At 48.7% G+C, this 16,870-nt stretch overlaps 2 protein-coding genes across 3 annotated transcripts in view; one reads left to right on the forward strand and one right to left on the reverse strand.

The window, feature by feature from the left end:
• The window catches only part of MX1 (MX dynamin like GTPase 1), a 24,792-nt gene extending 10,457 nt beyond the window's left edge, over positions 1 to 14,335 (reverse strand). The window contains exons 1-10 of one of the 2 annotated variants that reach the window (XM_037742069.1): positions 14,249 to 14,335; positions 13,225 to 13,335; positions 11,614 to 11,685; positions 10,366 to 10,491; positions 8,854 to 9,046; positions 7,723 to 7,860; positions 5,000 to 5,154; positions 3,561 to 3,699; positions 2,679 to 2,877; positions 412 to 490 (exon numbers count right to left, since the gene is read on the reverse strand). In XM_037742069.1, coding sequence (XP_037597997.1) covers positions 412 to 490; positions 2,679 to 2,877; positions 3,561 to 3,699; positions 5,000 to 5,154; positions 7,723 to 7,860; positions 8,854 to 9,046; positions 10,366 to 10,470 — 1,008 coding nt within the window. In that variant the 5' untranslated portion in view covers positions 10,471 to 10,491; positions 11,614 to 11,685; positions 13,225 to 13,335; positions 14,249 to 14,335. Of the gene's footprint in view, positions 1 to 411; positions 491 to 2,678; positions 2,878 to 3,560; positions 3,700 to 4,999; positions 5,155 to 7,722; positions 7,861 to 8,853; positions 9,047 to 10,365; positions 10,492 to 11,613; positions 11,686 to 13,224; positions 13,336 to 13,820; positions 13,921 to 14,248 lie in introns of those variants that run through there. The other variant, XM_037742070.1, reaches the window with a different exon arrangement.
• LOC119472675 lies at positions 13,209 to 15,793 on the forward strand. Its single transcript, XM_037741993.1, has 4 exons — positions 13,209 to 13,249; positions 13,803 to 14,019; positions 14,121 to 14,489; positions 15,393 to 15,793. Exons 1-4 carry the CDS (start codon positions 13,209 to 13,211, stop codon positions 15,705 to 15,707), a joined length of 942 nt encoding a protein of 313 aa, XP_037597921.1. The 3' UTR covers positions 15,708 to 15,793.
• The last annotated feature ends 1,077 nt before the right edge of the window (positions 15,794 to 16,870 follow it).

Below are 16,870 nucleotides of genomic sequence, written 5' to 3' on the forward strand. Positions count from 1 at the left end.
AGACTACATTCAGGCAGATTTTAGAAAGAACCACTGCAGAGAGCTTTTACGAAGCTTTTAGAAGTTAAAAAATATGCTCATTACAATGACTAAGACACTATAATAGTGGCTGGCAATGACAAAGGAAGAGTTAGTAGCATGTGCATAAGATTTTAATTTTTTATTTTGGCCCAGTAGATACAGTCTATCGGCACCCCCAGACTGTGGTCCCCTGAAAAGCAATATCCGTGTCACCTGGGGGCTTGCCGGAAATGCAGAATTTTAGGCCCCACTCCAGACCCACAGAATCTGATCTGCCTCTTAAGATCTTCAGAAGATCTGTGTGTACAGTAATGTTTAAGAAACCAGCAAGGTTCAGCTCTGTGTTCGTAGTATACTTTTTAGAGAACCCACAGCTCTGCCTGTGCTTACGCAAATATGTGTGATGAGCTCGCTGGTAAGCTTTTCTGCCAAGCAGGGAACCGTGGCCTTTCCTTCCTCCAGCAGATCCCTAGAAGAGAACACAAGATCGATTTCCACCTTGATGTAGCCAGAACATGCACGTCTGCCTTCTGCTGTTGGGGAAAGTCAAGGCAAATTTCAATTGCTTACCACTGGATGGAACACCTTGTAATTGGTACCCAACAAATACTCAGAACTGGATTGAATAGGATTATGGCTGAACTTTAGCAACCTAGGATATTTCAACAATGATATGGAATGAGCCCTTCTAGCTGATATAATAAATGCATCTCATAATATCTGACTATAGAATTGGTCATCACAGAAATACACAGACATATATAGATACGTTTTTATAACACGTACCCCCTTCCATTTGTAATACGTGTGAGTAATCATAATGGACACAGGCATAGTCTTCATACGAATACACTGAAGCATATTTAGACACATGGGTGGAGTATCACTGAACAGAGGAGACCGCGACCTTGCCTGAGATAAGAACTTAAACCATGGGCTGCCTGGAGGATGGAAGCCAAACGTCTTGTCACTCGATCCAAATTTGTGCTCACAGGGCAAGTTATTCCAAGGTTGCCCACACTTTACAGGACATTTTAGGATACAGGCAGCAGAAAAGCATGAGTTTCTGTGCCTTTTTGTGAGAGTATACTCATACCTAAGCTTCAGTTTCTATGTCCATTTTTAAAAGTTGTGTGATAAAATACATACAGCATAAAATTGACCATTTTAACCATTTTTAAGTGCACACTTCAGTGGCCTTAACTACATTCGCACTATTCTGAAACCATCACCACCATCCATCTTTAGAGCTTTTCATATTCCCAAACTGAAACAATGGCCCGGTAAACACCACCTCCCCATTCTCTCTCCCCCAGGCCCTGGTACCCACCATTCTTTCTGTCTCTATGAATCTGACTACTCTGAGGACCTCGGATAAGTGGGATCAGACAGTATCCGTCCTCTTATGACTGGGTTCTTTCACTTAGTATAATGTTCCCACGCTTCAACCACGTTGTAGCCTGTGCTGGAATGTCCTTCCTTTCTAAGGCTGAATGGTATTCCATCTTATGTTGCATTGCTTTCTGCATCCATCTGTCCCTGGACACCGAGTCACCTCATCTTTTGGCTATTGTGAATGTGCAGAAGGGCATGGAAATTTCTGTTTGATATTCCTAGAACTCTGAGTAATGCCTCTCTAGAGTTCTGGGAGAATTGAGTACAAGAATGTTTACAATGCTACATAGTCTCATTATTTTAAATCTTACCAACTTATCAGTCTTTTCCTTTTCAAAAATTTCACTTTGGGCAGGAGGGATAGAAAGGTCTTATAACCTATTCACCAACCTTTTCTTCTGGGATGCTGATTGCTTTTTTTTTTTTAACATTTAACTTTAAATTTCAACTATTTTAGCATAATGGGGTGAGATTTAACTTTAGACTTCAACTATTTTGATATAATGAGGTAAGTAAGAGCAGTATTTGAATTTTTTCCCAAATATTAAATAATTATCCCGCCAGGGGTGGTGGCTGACGACTGTAATCCCAGCACTTTGGGAGGCTAAGGTGGGCGGATCACCTGAGGTCGGGAGTTCGAGACCAGCCTGACCAACATGAAGAAACCCCATCTCTACAAAAAATACAAAATTAGCTAGGCATGGTGGTGCATGCCTGTAATCCCAGCTACTCGGGAGGCTGAGGCAGGAGAATCAGTTGAACCCCAGGAGGTGGAGGTTGCGGTGAGCCAAGATCATGTCATTGCACTCCAGCCTGGGCAACGAGCAAAACTGTATCTCAAAAATAATAATAATAATTATCCAACATTATTAATTGATAATCAAGCTGATACAGTTCATCATTTTGTTTGAAATGCCGTGCTTATCATGTATCAAACGTACATATCGGAGTCTACTTCTGGGCTTTCTACTTTTTTTCTATTCTCTTCTATTTATGTTTTTATAAAATATAGTTCCAGCACCATGCTATTTAAATTATTGTACACTGTTCTCTCCCTATTTTGATTGGTTTTTAGGGTTATTTTTTTCCCAGTATTTTGTGATCCCCTTTCTATTCTTCAAGCTGAATTCCATAGTCCTTGCTGGCGAACAAGCATAGTCACACACACACTCCATGCATCTGTAGGGTGGCCACCACTTTCCTCAGGGAGGACTGACTTCCTAGGCTTGCACTGATCCGTGATGAAACCCAGGTGAGCGCACCTGAAATATGGGTGGCCCTCAAAGAAGACCTTCTCTCTCTCCAGGGCTTCGGACAGGCTCAGCTGGTCCTGGATCTCCTGCTGGCCCCGGCACTTGACGATCATGTAGCCCTTCTTCAGGTGGAACACCAGGTTCCGCACCACTTCCACAACCTTGTCTTCAGTTCCTTTGTCCACCAGATCAGGCTTCGTCAAGATTCCTGCAAGCCAGATGTTTTTGGTGGGACAACGTGTCCAGTCACAAGGCAGAGGTGAACGAACAACTGCTCACGCTCCGGCCTCCCAGGGTTTCCTCCCCCTTTGCTTGAGGGTAGCCCATGGCCTCCGCAGATCCATGGGGCCAGCGGAGTCCCATTCCAGGAAAGAATGCCAGAGCAAGCCGCATGAAGGCAGGGGTGCCCCTCAGAACAGCGTGTGGCTCTCCCCAAGCTCCTTTGTCCTGTGAAAACACACTTGACCCCTAAATCTTGAATCTGTAAAGTCAGATTCACTGATACTCAAATATCTTCCTTCCTTCCCTTCTTTCCTTCCTTCCTTCCCTTCCCACCTCCTTCACCACATTTTGTTTGTCCCTTTAGTTATGGACATTTGTGTTGCTCCCACCTCAAATGCATTATTTATGAATACCATTTGCTTCCTGAGTTTGCCCTGCTTCTGAGCCTTCTGTGCCTTTCTGAGCATATAGATAAGGGTTACAAGAAACCTTGTCAACAAGAGCCAAAGTAGCTCATTTCACTTGGCCTGAGTGGGCACCAAACCTGCCCCTTAGCAGGTCTTAGTGGAGGCAGGTCCCCACCAAGCGATGTGGCAATGCCCATGCAGACTTGAGGGACACTTCCCCACTGGCAGACCACCCACCACATACAGCCTCCCCCATTCTCACCAATGGTCCTGTCTCCCTCGGGGTCCACCTCCTGGGCCATGCTCAGCGCCTCCGTGGTGGCGATGTCCACGTTACTGGGGACTACCACCAGGCTGATTGTCTCCTGTCTCTGGATGTACTTCTTAATGAGTGACTTGATCTGTAAGGAAATGGGAGGTGACCAAAACAAATACATAGAGTATGGCAAAGGCAAAGGCAAGTGAGAGGTGAGACAGGTTCTGACCTTGTGCTTGCTTTAGGCCCTAAGAGTCCCAGGGGTATTTCCCCCAAAAGAAGTAACTTTGGAGAAGTGAACCAATAAACCCCACCCTGGAGGTACCTCCCAAGCTGGAATTATGAGAAAATAAGTATCTGCAGCAGAAACAGAGCTCTAGGCTCAGGGAAAACTCTGAGGTTTCAGTTAATTATCCCCTAAGACCTCAGGTCTGATGGTCACAGTGAAAAACAATGGCCAAAAAAACCTGCTTGACCCCTAAATCGTTAACCTGTAAAGTGAGATTCACTGATACTCAAATATCATTCCTCTTTCTTTCTTTCTTTTCTTTTTTTCAGGCTCTTCCTCTGCTGTCCAGGCTGGAGTGCAGTGGCACAATCATGGCTCATCACAGCCTGCCTGGCTCAAGCAATCCTCCCAGTGGCTGAGACTACAGGTGCACACCACCAAACATGGCTAATTTTTTAACTTTTCTTTTATAGAGAAGGGGTCTCACTGTGTTGCTCAGGCTTGTGTCAAGCTCTTGGGCTCAAGCAATCCTCCTGCCTCAGCTTCCCAAAGTGCTGGGATTACAGGAATGAGCCACTGTGTGTGGCCCATTATACTTATTTTTAAATTTTTATTTTTTGAGACTGAGTATCTATCACCAGGCTGGAGTGCAGTGGTGTGATCCCGGCCCACTGCAACTTCCGTTTTCCGGTTTCAAGCAACTGTCCTGCCTCAGCCTCCCGAGTAGCTGGGACTACAGGCGCGCATCACCATGCCCGGCTAATTTTTAAAATATTTTTAGTAGAGATGGGGTTTCACCATATTGGCCAAGATGGTCTTGATCTCTTGATCTTGTGATCCACCTGCCTTGGCCTCTCAAAGTGCTGGGATTACAGGCGTGAGCCACTGTGCCTGACTATACTTATTTTTAATGTTCTCTCTTCACACATAAAACCCCTTCCTAATACACAGCATTTTAGATACACTGCAGAATGTAACTATAACCAAAAATGAGTCATTGTATAAAACACAAAACAAATACATAGAACACGTTTCCAGCTGTGCCTGTTCGCTTCACTTTCTCCAAGGAAGCTTCCATCGAACTCGTCAGAGGAGACCGTGACCAATGGGCTCTTTAAATTCCTCACTCGTACCTCCAAATACCAACTCTCCACAACTCAGCGCTGGACTCACCATTACTCTAATACAGTAAAGGTATTAGAGTCTGAAATCTGACCTTAAACCCGATGTCAGCAGGCTGATTGCCCACAGCCACTCTGGTTATTCCAGGAAGGTCTATGAGAGTCAGATCTGGGACATCTCGGGAGCTGATCTCCAAGGTGATTAGCTCATGACTGATTCCCATTCCTTCCCCGGCAATGGCGTTCTGGGCTAGAGAAGAGGGAGAGAATCAAGCACAAACAGAGCTTAGGATTCAAGGATCTCATGGCAATGAATACTCTGAAAGCCTCTTCTACTCTCTGCGAGTCATGGATAAAAGCATATTTGGAGCAGATTCAGTTTTCTGTGATTGGGACTAAAGGGATCTCAAAGGATAACTCAGTGTTTTCCCTGCTGGTGGCCAGGACTGTGTGTAGAGGGACCTTGTGAGAACATCACCTTGAGTGATACCCACTTAGACCAGTCCAAAGCTGGGCAGAGGCAAGGAGTTCTTCCCAGTAGCATTCCTACATCCTTCTCATTGCTGTCAGCAGGAAATTAGCAACCAAGCAAAATAAAAACAAATACAAATATATGGAAATTTCTAAAATATAAACTGGAAAATTATATGGGAAAATGTGCTTATTTTAGCTAAGCACTGGCTGTTAACATCCCATCAAGAGATTTTATTTGGCTTCTTTCTCCCTAAAAATGAAAATTTTAGGATATGAATTTGTTTCATCAAATTGTTGGCTAACACCACTTTACTCTTTTCTACATCTAGAATGTCTTTTGGGGATGTTTGCTATCAATTTAGAACTTAGGAAATAACAGTGGAACATGTGACATGTCTACGAATGTTTCCCCCGATATCCATGTACCTGACACGCGGTCACGAGATTGGGTTCTGGCCAACAAGCCATGCGAAAATGTCACATGCAACTTCCAGAAAGTGTGTTTAAAAGTGGAGACATGCCCTTGCCATGGTCCGGAGACATGGCTTGAAAGTGGACTTGCTAAGTCACAGGGGGCCTTGGAAACAGAGGCCACACCCAATGAAGAAATGGGATAAGCATAAGTCTTGGTTCCTGACACTGGAACCCTCAGTCAGCTCTGGTCTGCCCTGCTCCAGACTTATATGACAAGGACAGAGAGCTTCTACATTGTTTAGAACACTGCGTTAGCAACTCACCTGCACAAATGGCATCCACATTCCCTTCCACCCCTGTACACATACTACTTTAGAGGGTAGCTTTATCACTTCCACTGACAGAGAATCTGTCCCTTGAAATCTGGCTTGGCCATGTGACTTTCTTTAAGGGGATGTTACAAAATGTGATGCCAGGAGAGACTGAAAGGTGTTACATGTTGTGTCTTGCCCTCTCTTGCTGCTGGGAACACCTCCACCCACCACATTAAGAAGTCCGGCTTAGCCTTCTGGAGGGTGAGCGATCACACAGAGAGAAGGCCTGGTCATTCCAGCCAAAGGCCAACCTGGACCATCAGCCCCAGCCCAGCCAGCCCAGAGAAGAACTGTCCAGCCAGTCCACTGAATCATGAGAAATGAAAACAGTGAAGCCATTAGTTTTAAGATGCGTTTGTTACACAGCAAGGGCTGACTAACACACACAGTTATTTTGAGTTTTCTGCTGCAGGCAGCCAACCTCATCTCAACTAATACAAAATCATGGTTTGTCAGTAACATCATTTATCTTTTTATAAACAGTCAACAAATGCGATTAATGCTCCATCTTTACAAAAGCTAAACCTGTCCCTTCCTACTGCTGGGCATCAGTTCATGTCACTTCAGTACCCTCCCGGTGTGAATGAAATGTAACCATGTGACACACTAGAATAAAATGTAAGTCAATAGGAAGATGTTACCCATGTGTCTCACAGTGGCTGCTCTGTCAGCTACTCTGCCCTGTCTACACTGCTGTGTTGTTTCTCCTTGCAGGCATTTCAAACTGACCTTTGTGGTTTGCATTTGTGGAGGCCTGCCATGAGTTAGCCTAAGCTGGGATTATGCAATCACAGGCACTCCCCTTTCTTAGGAAAAGGGTGTTGGTTCTGAGTGGGGTTCAGTGATGATCCAGTCCACAATATAAAATGTGTTATACACAGGAACAGGGAGAGGAGCTCCCTCACCCCCCTCATCTGGCTCCTCTTCTGCTGGATCTAAGTGGGGAAGTCCTTGAATGAGGGACAGATCATCCATATTTGGAGACAAGTTTTATATTTTAAAAATCACATTATTCTAGATACTTACATAATATGCAATACACGGTGGGTGTTTTTGTTTGTTTGACAGGATCTCACTCTGTTGCCAGGCTAGAGTGCAGTGGCAAGATCAAGGCTCACTGCAGCCTCGGCTTCCCAGGCTCAAGCAACTCTCCCACCTCAGTCTCCCAAATAGCTGGGCCCACAGCTATATGCCACCATGCCCAGCTATTTAAAAAAAATTTTTTTTTAAGAGAAGGGATCTCACTATGTTGCCCTGGCTGGTCTCAAACTCCTGGGCTCAAGCAATCCTCCCGCATCAGCTTTCCAAAGAGCTGGGATTATAGGCATAAGCCACTATGCCTGGCCAGAAACAAATTATTGCTCTCAGATGCTGAGATCCAAGCGTGTTGGTCATAATGAGATAAAGGAAGAAGTACAAGGAACTGGGGCCTGATGTGCAGGAGAAAAGATTACTAAGGGAACAGCACAGGCCCAGGGAGGTGGGAGTAGGAACAGTCACAAGCAGACCCCATGCGTGTCGAAGGCTGGGCCAGGCATCCAAACAGTGGTACTCACCTTTATTAACTTCCTTTTCTACCTCTGAAGCATCCGAAATCTCAGTCTCGAAGTCCTGGTAACTGACCTTGCCTTTCCACTCTTCTTCATTCACGAGTTTCTTCAGTTTCAGCACCAGCGGGCATCTGGTCACAATCCCTAGGAGGCCATGCCCACATCAGTGCTCCACTGTGCTCTTAAGAGATCTACATAGGGCCTTAGGCCCATGGTTCTCAGACTTGTATACAATCATCTGGGGAGACATTTAAAACTGGAAACTTTCTGGTCTTACCCTCTGATATGCGGGGACCTCACACTGTGTCTGGGTGACCTCAAGAACATGCATTCTGAATATGTAACCCAGGTGAGTTTTTGCTCACTAATGCTTGAATGCCACCACTTTCAGCTTAAAGCCTCATCCCAGTGTTCTGCCATTAGCTCAGGTGGCAAGCTATGTTGGGAAACCCCCCAAACTTACATTATGCCCCTAACATACACACTCTACCCCCTATTAGGAAGGCATCCGGCTGCCACCAGGCCACTTACCACTGTCCTCCTAATATAAACTCCTTCCAAATCCTACCTACCATGCCTGACCTGTAGGCCATGCAAGACCCATCCCAGGCCTGAACTCTTTCTTTGAGCCCTCGCAGATATAGTTCTGAACTGGGGAACCCAAATGCATTTATTCAGATCCTCCACAAACTGTAGATTACATACAGCTTATGTAAAAAAAAAAAAAAAAAAAAAAGTGTAATGGGATAGTGTTATAAAATGGTGTTCTCTCCAAATTCTTACATTGAATGCCTAACCCCTAATGGGACTGTATGTGAAGATAAGGGCTTTAAAGAGGTAATTAAGGTTAAACGAGGTCACTAGGTTGGGCCCCAATCCAATATGACTGATGCCCTTATGAAGGGCAGGAAGAGACAGCAGAGATGCTTGTGGGCAGAAGGAAGGTCCTGTGGGGGAGCAGTGAGAAGGAAGCCACCTGCAAGCCATGGAGAAAGGCCTCAGGAGAAACTAAACCCTGATGTTGGACTTCCAGTCTCCAGAACTGTGAAAAAATAAACTTCTGTTGTGTAAGCCCCCCTGCCTGTGGTATTTTGTTATGGCAGCCTGAGCAGACTAATACAGAATGTAAGTTCGTACCGTTGCCTCTGGGAAGGGCGACTCCCGACAGCGCCTCCAGCACAGAGCTCTTGCCCGAGCTCTGGTCCCCGATGACGGCGATGGCCGGCAGGGCCAGGTCCTGCTCCACACCCAGAGCCCGCAGGGAGTCGATGAGGTCGATGCAGGGGCGCACCTTCTCCTCGTACTGGCTGTACAGGTTGTTCTCGGCCGCCTGGAGGAAGCAAAAATGGAGGATTCTTCACGTCCTGCAGATCCTGTCCCCTCCTTTCTGTTACTGCCTCACCTCCAGAGGGTCCCTCTATCCTGAGGCTTGCAGTCATCATGTCCTCACTTTTCTTTATAGTTTTGCCACCTATATGTTTTTCCCACAACGGTATATTGCTTATTGCTGCCTGTTTAGGAATTTTATATAAGTGGAATTATTCTGTATATTTTTTGTGTGACTTGATTTTTTGGTTCAATATTGTTCATCTGATGCAGCCATTTTGATGCCTGGAACTCGAGTTCATTTATTTTTACTACTGTATAGAATTCTGCTGCATGAACGTACCACACGCCAGTATGCATTCCACCATGACGGGCACGTGGAGAGTTGGGGTTTTGCTGTTATAAACAGTGCTGCTATGCACGTGGCTCCCAGGGGGGATGTGCAAGAGTCTCAAACTCTAGCATGCAGCAGAATCACCTGGAGAGTCTGGTAAAGAACAGGTGTTGGGCCCTGCCCTAGAGTATCCAATTTACCAGGTCTGAGAGTAGGAGGCAGGGCTGCTCATTTGCATTTCAATCAACTTCCCAGGTGATGCTGATGGGCTGGTCTGGGGGCCATACTTTGAGAACCGCAGTCTATCCCCAGAAGTGGAACTGCCAGATCACAAGACACACTCTGTTCTCCTTGACTGGAAAATGCCAAGCTGCTTCCAAAGCAGACGAGTATGAGTAGGTGAGAGTTCCTCCTTCCACACCCTGACATAATTACATCTCTTCCAGCCAGGCAAGAGATGGCTGGTTGTCCATCTCTAAAATGGGAGTAATGGTCTTTGCTTTATATGGCTGTTGTGAGGAGTAAGTGCAGGGAGTGTCCAGGCACCCAGAGAGTGCTCAGTTTTTTATTACGGGGGATCATTGGTGTGTTTCAGGCTGGCTCCGTTTTCCTAGGCAATGTTAAACATTTTTTCAAACAATATTTTTAAAAGTTGAAGCATGTAGAAAAATAGAGAGGACCGCCACCTTCCCACAACCGGATACCGCTGTTTACATTGCTCTGCATTTCCCTCCCTTGTGCAATGGTACATGCACCCATCAGCAGCTCAGCCGGTGTCCCCGACCCCAGCAGCACGTGACCCACGGTCAGCTAAGGCAACGAGTCTACACTTGGCTGTAAGTTGGCAAGCAGAGGGTCAGGATCTGTGTCCTGGCATAGGAGAGGCGAGAGGGCAGGCATCTCTGGGCAGCAGCGCCACTGTAGAAAAGGGCTGCCTCGAACGGCACAGCTCACATCACGTGGATAACAACTTTCAGAGAGCAACTTACCGAGGCCGGATTTTTCTTGGCCACATTAGCATCTCCATTGAGTAATAGATGGTGTGATTCAGCAGCTGGATCAGCTTTTCCGACTCCCACTTCGGAAAGAACCATCTTCCTTCTTTGTAAGTTAAGCTTAAGATGAAGCAGACGCATATTGAACAGATAAGAAGCTGGTACATTCAGCCACAGAACCAAACTCACCACCAGAAGGGAAGGCCCATGGGGGCAGGGACTCTGACTAGTTGTTCATGGTGACGTCCCCAGAGTGCAGAAGAGTGCCTGGGACAGTGTGTGCTCACTGGCTTTACTCACGGAAAGAGAAGCAGAGGGACCCACAGTCAAGGTCAGATGAAGACAAACGCTGCCTCCCTGCTCAAGGTGCTTCAAGAATATGCCTCTGTTCCCCAAAATATTTTCTAAAACTAGGTATCTCCTGTCATCATTTTAGGTTAAACTTCAAAAAATGTTTTCAGTATAAATTTGAATAGTTGCAAAGGATACAATTTCTGGTGCAATTGTGATACAAACTTTACATTTAAAGGCTGGGCAAGGTGGCTCACACCTGTAATGCCAGCACTTTGGAGGCCGATGTAGGTGGATCATCTGAGGTCAGGAGTTTGAAGCTTAGCCTGGCCAACAGGGTGAAACCCTGCCTCTACTAAAAATACAAAAATTAGCTGGGCATGGTGGTGCATGCCTGTAGTCACAGCTACTTGGGAGGCTGAGGCAGGAGAATCATTTGAACCCAGGAGGTGGAGGTTGCAGTGTGCCAAGATCGCACCATTGCATTCTGGCCTGAGCAATGGGGTGAGACTCCGTCTCCAAAAGAACAACAAACAGAAACAAAAACTTTACCTTTAAAAATAAAATTGTTATAGAACTGTTTCCAATATAGCCAAGGGAATCCAAATATTATGGAACTTTGGTACCCAAACCTTTAGTTTAAAAAATGTGTGAGCTCTAAATCTTTTATGCTCTTTCTTTTGATCATCAATTTCATATTTTCATTCTTTTCCTCCAACAAATGTGGGAAATAAAATGTCATTCATTTTACTCTTGAAAGCATTTAACTGTCCTATACTTGTCTGCATTACAAATACACATGTATATATTTGAAACTCATTTTTAAAATGTTCTAGGACCACAAGTGCCTAAATATGAAATTTTACGGTGTCTAATGATCTTGGATAAAAGTAACTGAAAATCTTTCTTTTATGACTCAAATGTTATAGAAAATAGCATGCACCAACTTACCTTCAATATAGTTTCCTTCAAATAAAAGTAACATCAACAAGTTAGATGGAATCGCAGAGCTTTCTCCTGCACCTTGAAATCACGCAAAAGTATACAAGTAAGACCCAAATCCACCCGAGAGAACCCACCCACCCAGAGTACTGTACCCAGTCCCATGGCTGAGAATGGTGCAAATGCAGGAGGGGTGTGCTTTGAAGCCAATTCCGATTTCCCAGAATCCTTTCCCCAAGTTTTGACTATTTTAACTCTAAGACAGATGAACAAAGCACAGAGCTTTGCTGCCAATCTGCTGCCTGGATCAATAATCTGTGAGGATGCTCTTCCTGCTTCTCCTTGCAGGACTCACCACCCCCCCCCCCCCGCCCCCCCCCCCCCCCCCCCCCCGAGGGCCATGTGATCTTTGTCAATACCACGGGGGTTGAAGGGACAGATTGTTAAAACAAAACCCCTCATTACCCCTGCCGGTCACCCTGCTCTGTGACATGTCTAGCTGCACACATCCCAACCTGAGCCAACGCCATTTCTCCTGTCACACTGGAATTCACAGAAGCACCTAAGTCAGGAAGGTTGGGAAGCCCTGCCTCGGGTTCATGCTGCCTTGGCTAAAGAACACATCCCCAGGCTGGGCACAGTGGCTCACACCTGTAATCCCAGCACTCTAGGAGGTCGAGGTGGGCAGATCACGAGGTCAGAAGATTGAGACCATCCAGGCTAACATGGTGAAACCTCATCTCTACTAAAACTACAAAATATTAGCCGAACATGGTGGCACATGCCTGTAGTCCCAGCTACTTGGGAGGCTAAGGCAGGAGAATTGCTTGAATCTGGGAGGTGGAGGCTGCAGTGAGCTGAGATCTGAGATCACGCCACTACACTCCAGCCTGGGCGACAGAGCAAGACTCTGTCTCAAAAAACAAAACAAAACAAAAAAAACCAAAAAATAAAAAAACACATCCCTGACACCAATACTTAAAACTATCTTTTTTGTCTCCCTTCCCCAGGTTTATACCCTTCCAGGGCAGGCATCCTTGTTTGATTTGGAAAGAGAGAGAGGGATGTATTCCTTTTGTAAGGTAGGAGTGGGATAGTTATAAAAGGCAATCTATTTTAAAAGGTACTTACATGGAACCTGACAATCTGGGATTTATCCCCTAACACTCCCATGTCTTTGGAAAGACCTCATGTGCCCAGGGCATCCCAGGCTCAATATCAAAGACCGTCACTGCATCTGCCTCTCAGAAGTGCCAGTCTTCTGGGCTATGGCTGCCTCCGTTGGCCTTTCTGCACCCAGACAAGTAGCATCATTGAGACCAGGACTTGTACCTCAGCTCAGACCCCACAGAGGAGCAGGGATGGGAGGGAGGATTCAGCGCCCTTCCTCTCCCAGAACCCCTAATAAGGACCACCCACTGCCTACTTCTGGGAAATGCCTAAGATGCAGCAGTGTCCAACATCCCCAGCATGACCCAGCGTAGTTTTCAAACTAATAGTCTTGCAGGACTGACACCTCTTCTGAAAGCGTTTTTCCCCCCAAACCCTGCTAGTATTTAAATGTTTTAGGGATGAAAGAGAGAAGATCCTGCACTTTAGCGCAAATGCACTGCTACCTACCAAAGCCCCTGAGCTGGGCGAGCGGGTGGGCGGCAGGGAGCGAGGAAGGCAGCGGGAGGCGTGTCCGCGGCGACGCTGGGGCGATTCCTGGCCCGCAACTCCGGTCCAAGGCTGAAAGATGACGCAGCCATTTTAGGAGCCATTAGGGATTGACGCGGGGGCGGGGATAGCGGGGTGGTCAACATCACTCGACCCTGCCTCCAGCAACAAACGTGATTTAAAATTTGACCAAATAACTGGGGTAATCCCCCAATTGCCCAGCTGGGGAGTCACCGCTGGGAGTGTTGGTGCGGTGGGGGCGCAGGTGTCAGCCGTGCCCGGGCTCCTGTCACCCCCGGGACTGTCCTGCCCCCCTTCGTCCCCTGCACCCACTCCACGGTCCCGGCCAACTACGCTGGAACCCGAGGGTGCGTTCGCACCCCGCGCCCAGCCTGGGTGTCCCAGGCATCGCATCCCCTGGGAGGGCGAAGAAAGAGCAGCGGGCAGGGGTCTTTCCGCGCACGTCCCGCCTCGGCCCAGCTCGGAACCCGCTTTACTCAGCAGGACCGGCGAGGACTCCTTGGACCTGCCCTCCCCAGCGACCTCCGCATTCTGACTCGGGTTTGCTTTCGCGGTATCGCGGGAAATAGAAGTCCGCTGACAGCCGGGGTCGGCGTCCGGGTGGCTCCCGGCCCGCGCAGCCCTGGATGTGAAACTCTCCCCCCACCCGAGTCCCCGCAGCCCCCCCTCGGAGACCTGCCCCGCCCCTTCACAGCCTCTCCAGCAGTGTGGCCGCGGGCGCGGCGGGTGTTTCGGGTGAGTCCTCAATCAGGAGCCCGGGCAGCCTGGTGGGAATGAGAATCAGGCGCGCTCCGGGCCCGCCCGTCCGCGCGCCTTGTTGTTATTATCGTTGTTAGTTCCGAGCAGCCGAGCAGGAGCCCCGCCGCGCCCGAGCGCTCGTATCCGCCGCGCACGCCGCCTTCCCAGTGCCCTTCTCCGCGCTGCGGTGCGGTTACGGCGCGTGGACCCCAGACGCCACACTCACCGGTCCCTGCGCAGCGCTGGACTGCGGGTTCCCCTTTCGCCCCGCCGCTTTTACCCCGCGCCCGGCCCCGCCCCGCAACGCAAAGAAACGAAACTCACAGACCCGGAGCGGGAGGCGGCTCCTGCTGCAGAAACGAAACCTAACCCCGCGGCCCCGCACCAGCGGCACCTGCCTCCCGCGGGCCCAGAGTCATCCAAGCCTGCACGTAGCCTTGGACCTACCGGACATGCCCTTCCCTACGGTGGGTTTTGAAAACAGATGCATTGGCAATTGGGGGTGTACCCAATTACCGCCCAGGGCTCCCTGGGCTGACCCCAGCGCCAGCAGGGACTCCCAGGCATGTGTGCCAATGGCCGCTGCGCCCCTCTTGTCCCAAACACTGTCTAGGGCAAACCCACACCATCTTCCTCCTTTCCCGTTTCTCTTTACCCACTTCTAGGTCTCGCTGGAGTTTGGCTCTTCTGGTCTCCCTAGGGTGGAAATGGGTGAAAGGGGTTGAGGAGGGCTGAGGTCAAGCAGTCCCATGGGTGGCCGTCCCTTTGGGGACTCCCCTTCCCGGCTAACAGGCTGTGAGTGGGAGATGGCATTCCTCTTTGGGAGCGGTTGGCATCCCACCTCCGTTTTCCTTAGCTCAGCTCAAAGTCCCTTACAAGCCCCCGCCTAAAAATTTCTCTTATTAGGAAATGTTGGGCAGGGTGACTCAGGCCTGTAATCCCAGCACTTTGGGAGGCCAAGGTGGGCAGATCATCTGGGGTCGGCAGTTTGAGACCAGCCCGACCAACATGGAGAAACCCTGTCTCTGTTAACAATACAAAATTACCCAGGTGTGGCAGTGCATGCCTGTAATCTCAGCTACTCCAGAGGCTGAGGCAGGAGAATCTCTTGAACCCTGGAGGTGGAGGTTGCAGTGAGCTGAGATTGCACCACTACACTCCAGCCTGGCAACAAGAGTGAAACTCCCTCTCAAAAAAAAAAAAAAAAGGAAAGGTCACCCTTACCAAACCCAAGGCCCAGAGTCTGCCCCAGCTTTAGGTCCCAGGGTCAGGAGAAACCTGGATGGAATCAAATTCAATACTGCTGCACTTAAAGAGGGGGAGGAGCCCCCCGGCCAGCTCCCTGTCCTGAGGTCAACTTTGCTTTGCAGGATCCACTCCTGGCGCTGTGCTACCCATCGAAGGGATTCTTCATCCAAGGGGAATACAAGTGCTTCCAGGAACTAGCAATGACCTCACCTCAACACACACACACATCGACCCCTCTGCACCTGTTACTTCCCAGTCAAGAACCCAGGCAGCAGCACATCCTGGGGCTGTGTGAGCAGGACGGGCTGATGCTTTCTGAAAGAGGAACAGTGCCTTGGGAACGCAGGGTAGGCTCGAGCAGCGCTGGCACTCATGTGAACAGAGATTTCACTCTGGGCGAGGCTGTTGCTGCTTCCAACGGCAGGAGGTTCCCCTAAGGGCCTTTGTTCATGAACAAAATCAGAAAGAGCTGCAGGCAATTGATCACCAGGTAGAGGCACAGCCTCAGCCAGGGCAGGACGTGGAAGGGCAGTGAGGTACCCTGCCCGAGAAACACAGCAGGCATAGCACACTCTCAGTTGGCGCATTACCACCGTAAGTTCTAACGCCCTGGGGACTTTCCTTGCCTGCCCCTGTCCCTTCCTGGCCTTAGATTTTGGTGCTTCATTGCCTCTAATATGCATATGATGTGGCAGGTCCCTGAAGAGTACAGGTGGCTGTTTTGGGGGTGTCGTTCAGCAGTCATACAACAACAGCTCACATCTACTGGGCATGTAGTTTGTGTTAGGTGCCAACTAGAGGGACCCGGGTGCAATCACTTGCTGTAACAGCCACCCTCCGAAAGGAGGAGGATTATCACACCGTGTTCTAGAAGACAAGACTGAGGCCTAAGGAGCTGGATTCCATACCGGTGGAGCTATGGTTCAATCCAGGTGATTATTCTCCACACCCGTGCTCTTCAGTGCCTCCTCGCTAGGCTAAAATTAAGAGGTAGCTCCTATACTTAGGAAGCTCACAACCTCTCATCTGAGCTGCAGAGAATATACACTCTACCAAACAAACGGAAGTTACTCTTTTTTTTTTCTGCGAGGTAAGTTTCACACTCTTAGAGTTTGGGAATGGCCCCCCTTTTCTTCCAGGCAACGTCTGATCCAGTCTCAGTCCCCCCTTGCCACCCCTGAACTCAGCACCCAGATCACACTCGGAGGCTCTGTTGATGCCTGTCCTTGTGCCAGGCTACCCTCCCTCCACAGGCCCCTGGGAAAATTCATCTCCCCTGCCAGGCCCAACCTCGGTCTTGTCTATGCAGCTACCCCTGGGCTCTGCTTCCAAAGCCTGGATCAGGTTCCTCCTGCGCCCTCACTGGCCTTAGCTCAGCCTAAGGTGCTGTTGCCTCTGGTGGACAGCTGGGCATACAGCCACCTCCTTGATAGGACCAGCCCTCCATGAAGACAGGGTGAGGTCTGATCAAGCATGCATCTTCCCAGTGCTTCCCACGGGGTCCAGCATGCCCACAATTGCTCAGTATGTGTGGGCAGAATTTAACCCTGTCGAAATACCCCTTTATCTCTGCCTCTGGAGCCCCCACCAGGCACAGCTC

The sequence above is a fragment of the Cebus imitator genome, unplaced genomic scaffold (genome assembly GCF_001604975.1).
Source record: "Cebus imitator isolate Cc_AM_T3 unplaced genomic scaffold, Cebus_imitator-1.0 Scaffold112, whole genome shotgun sequence".
Classification (NCBI taxonomy): domain Eukaryota; kingdom Metazoa; phylum Chordata; class Mammalia; order Primates; family Cebidae; genus Cebus; species Cebus imitator.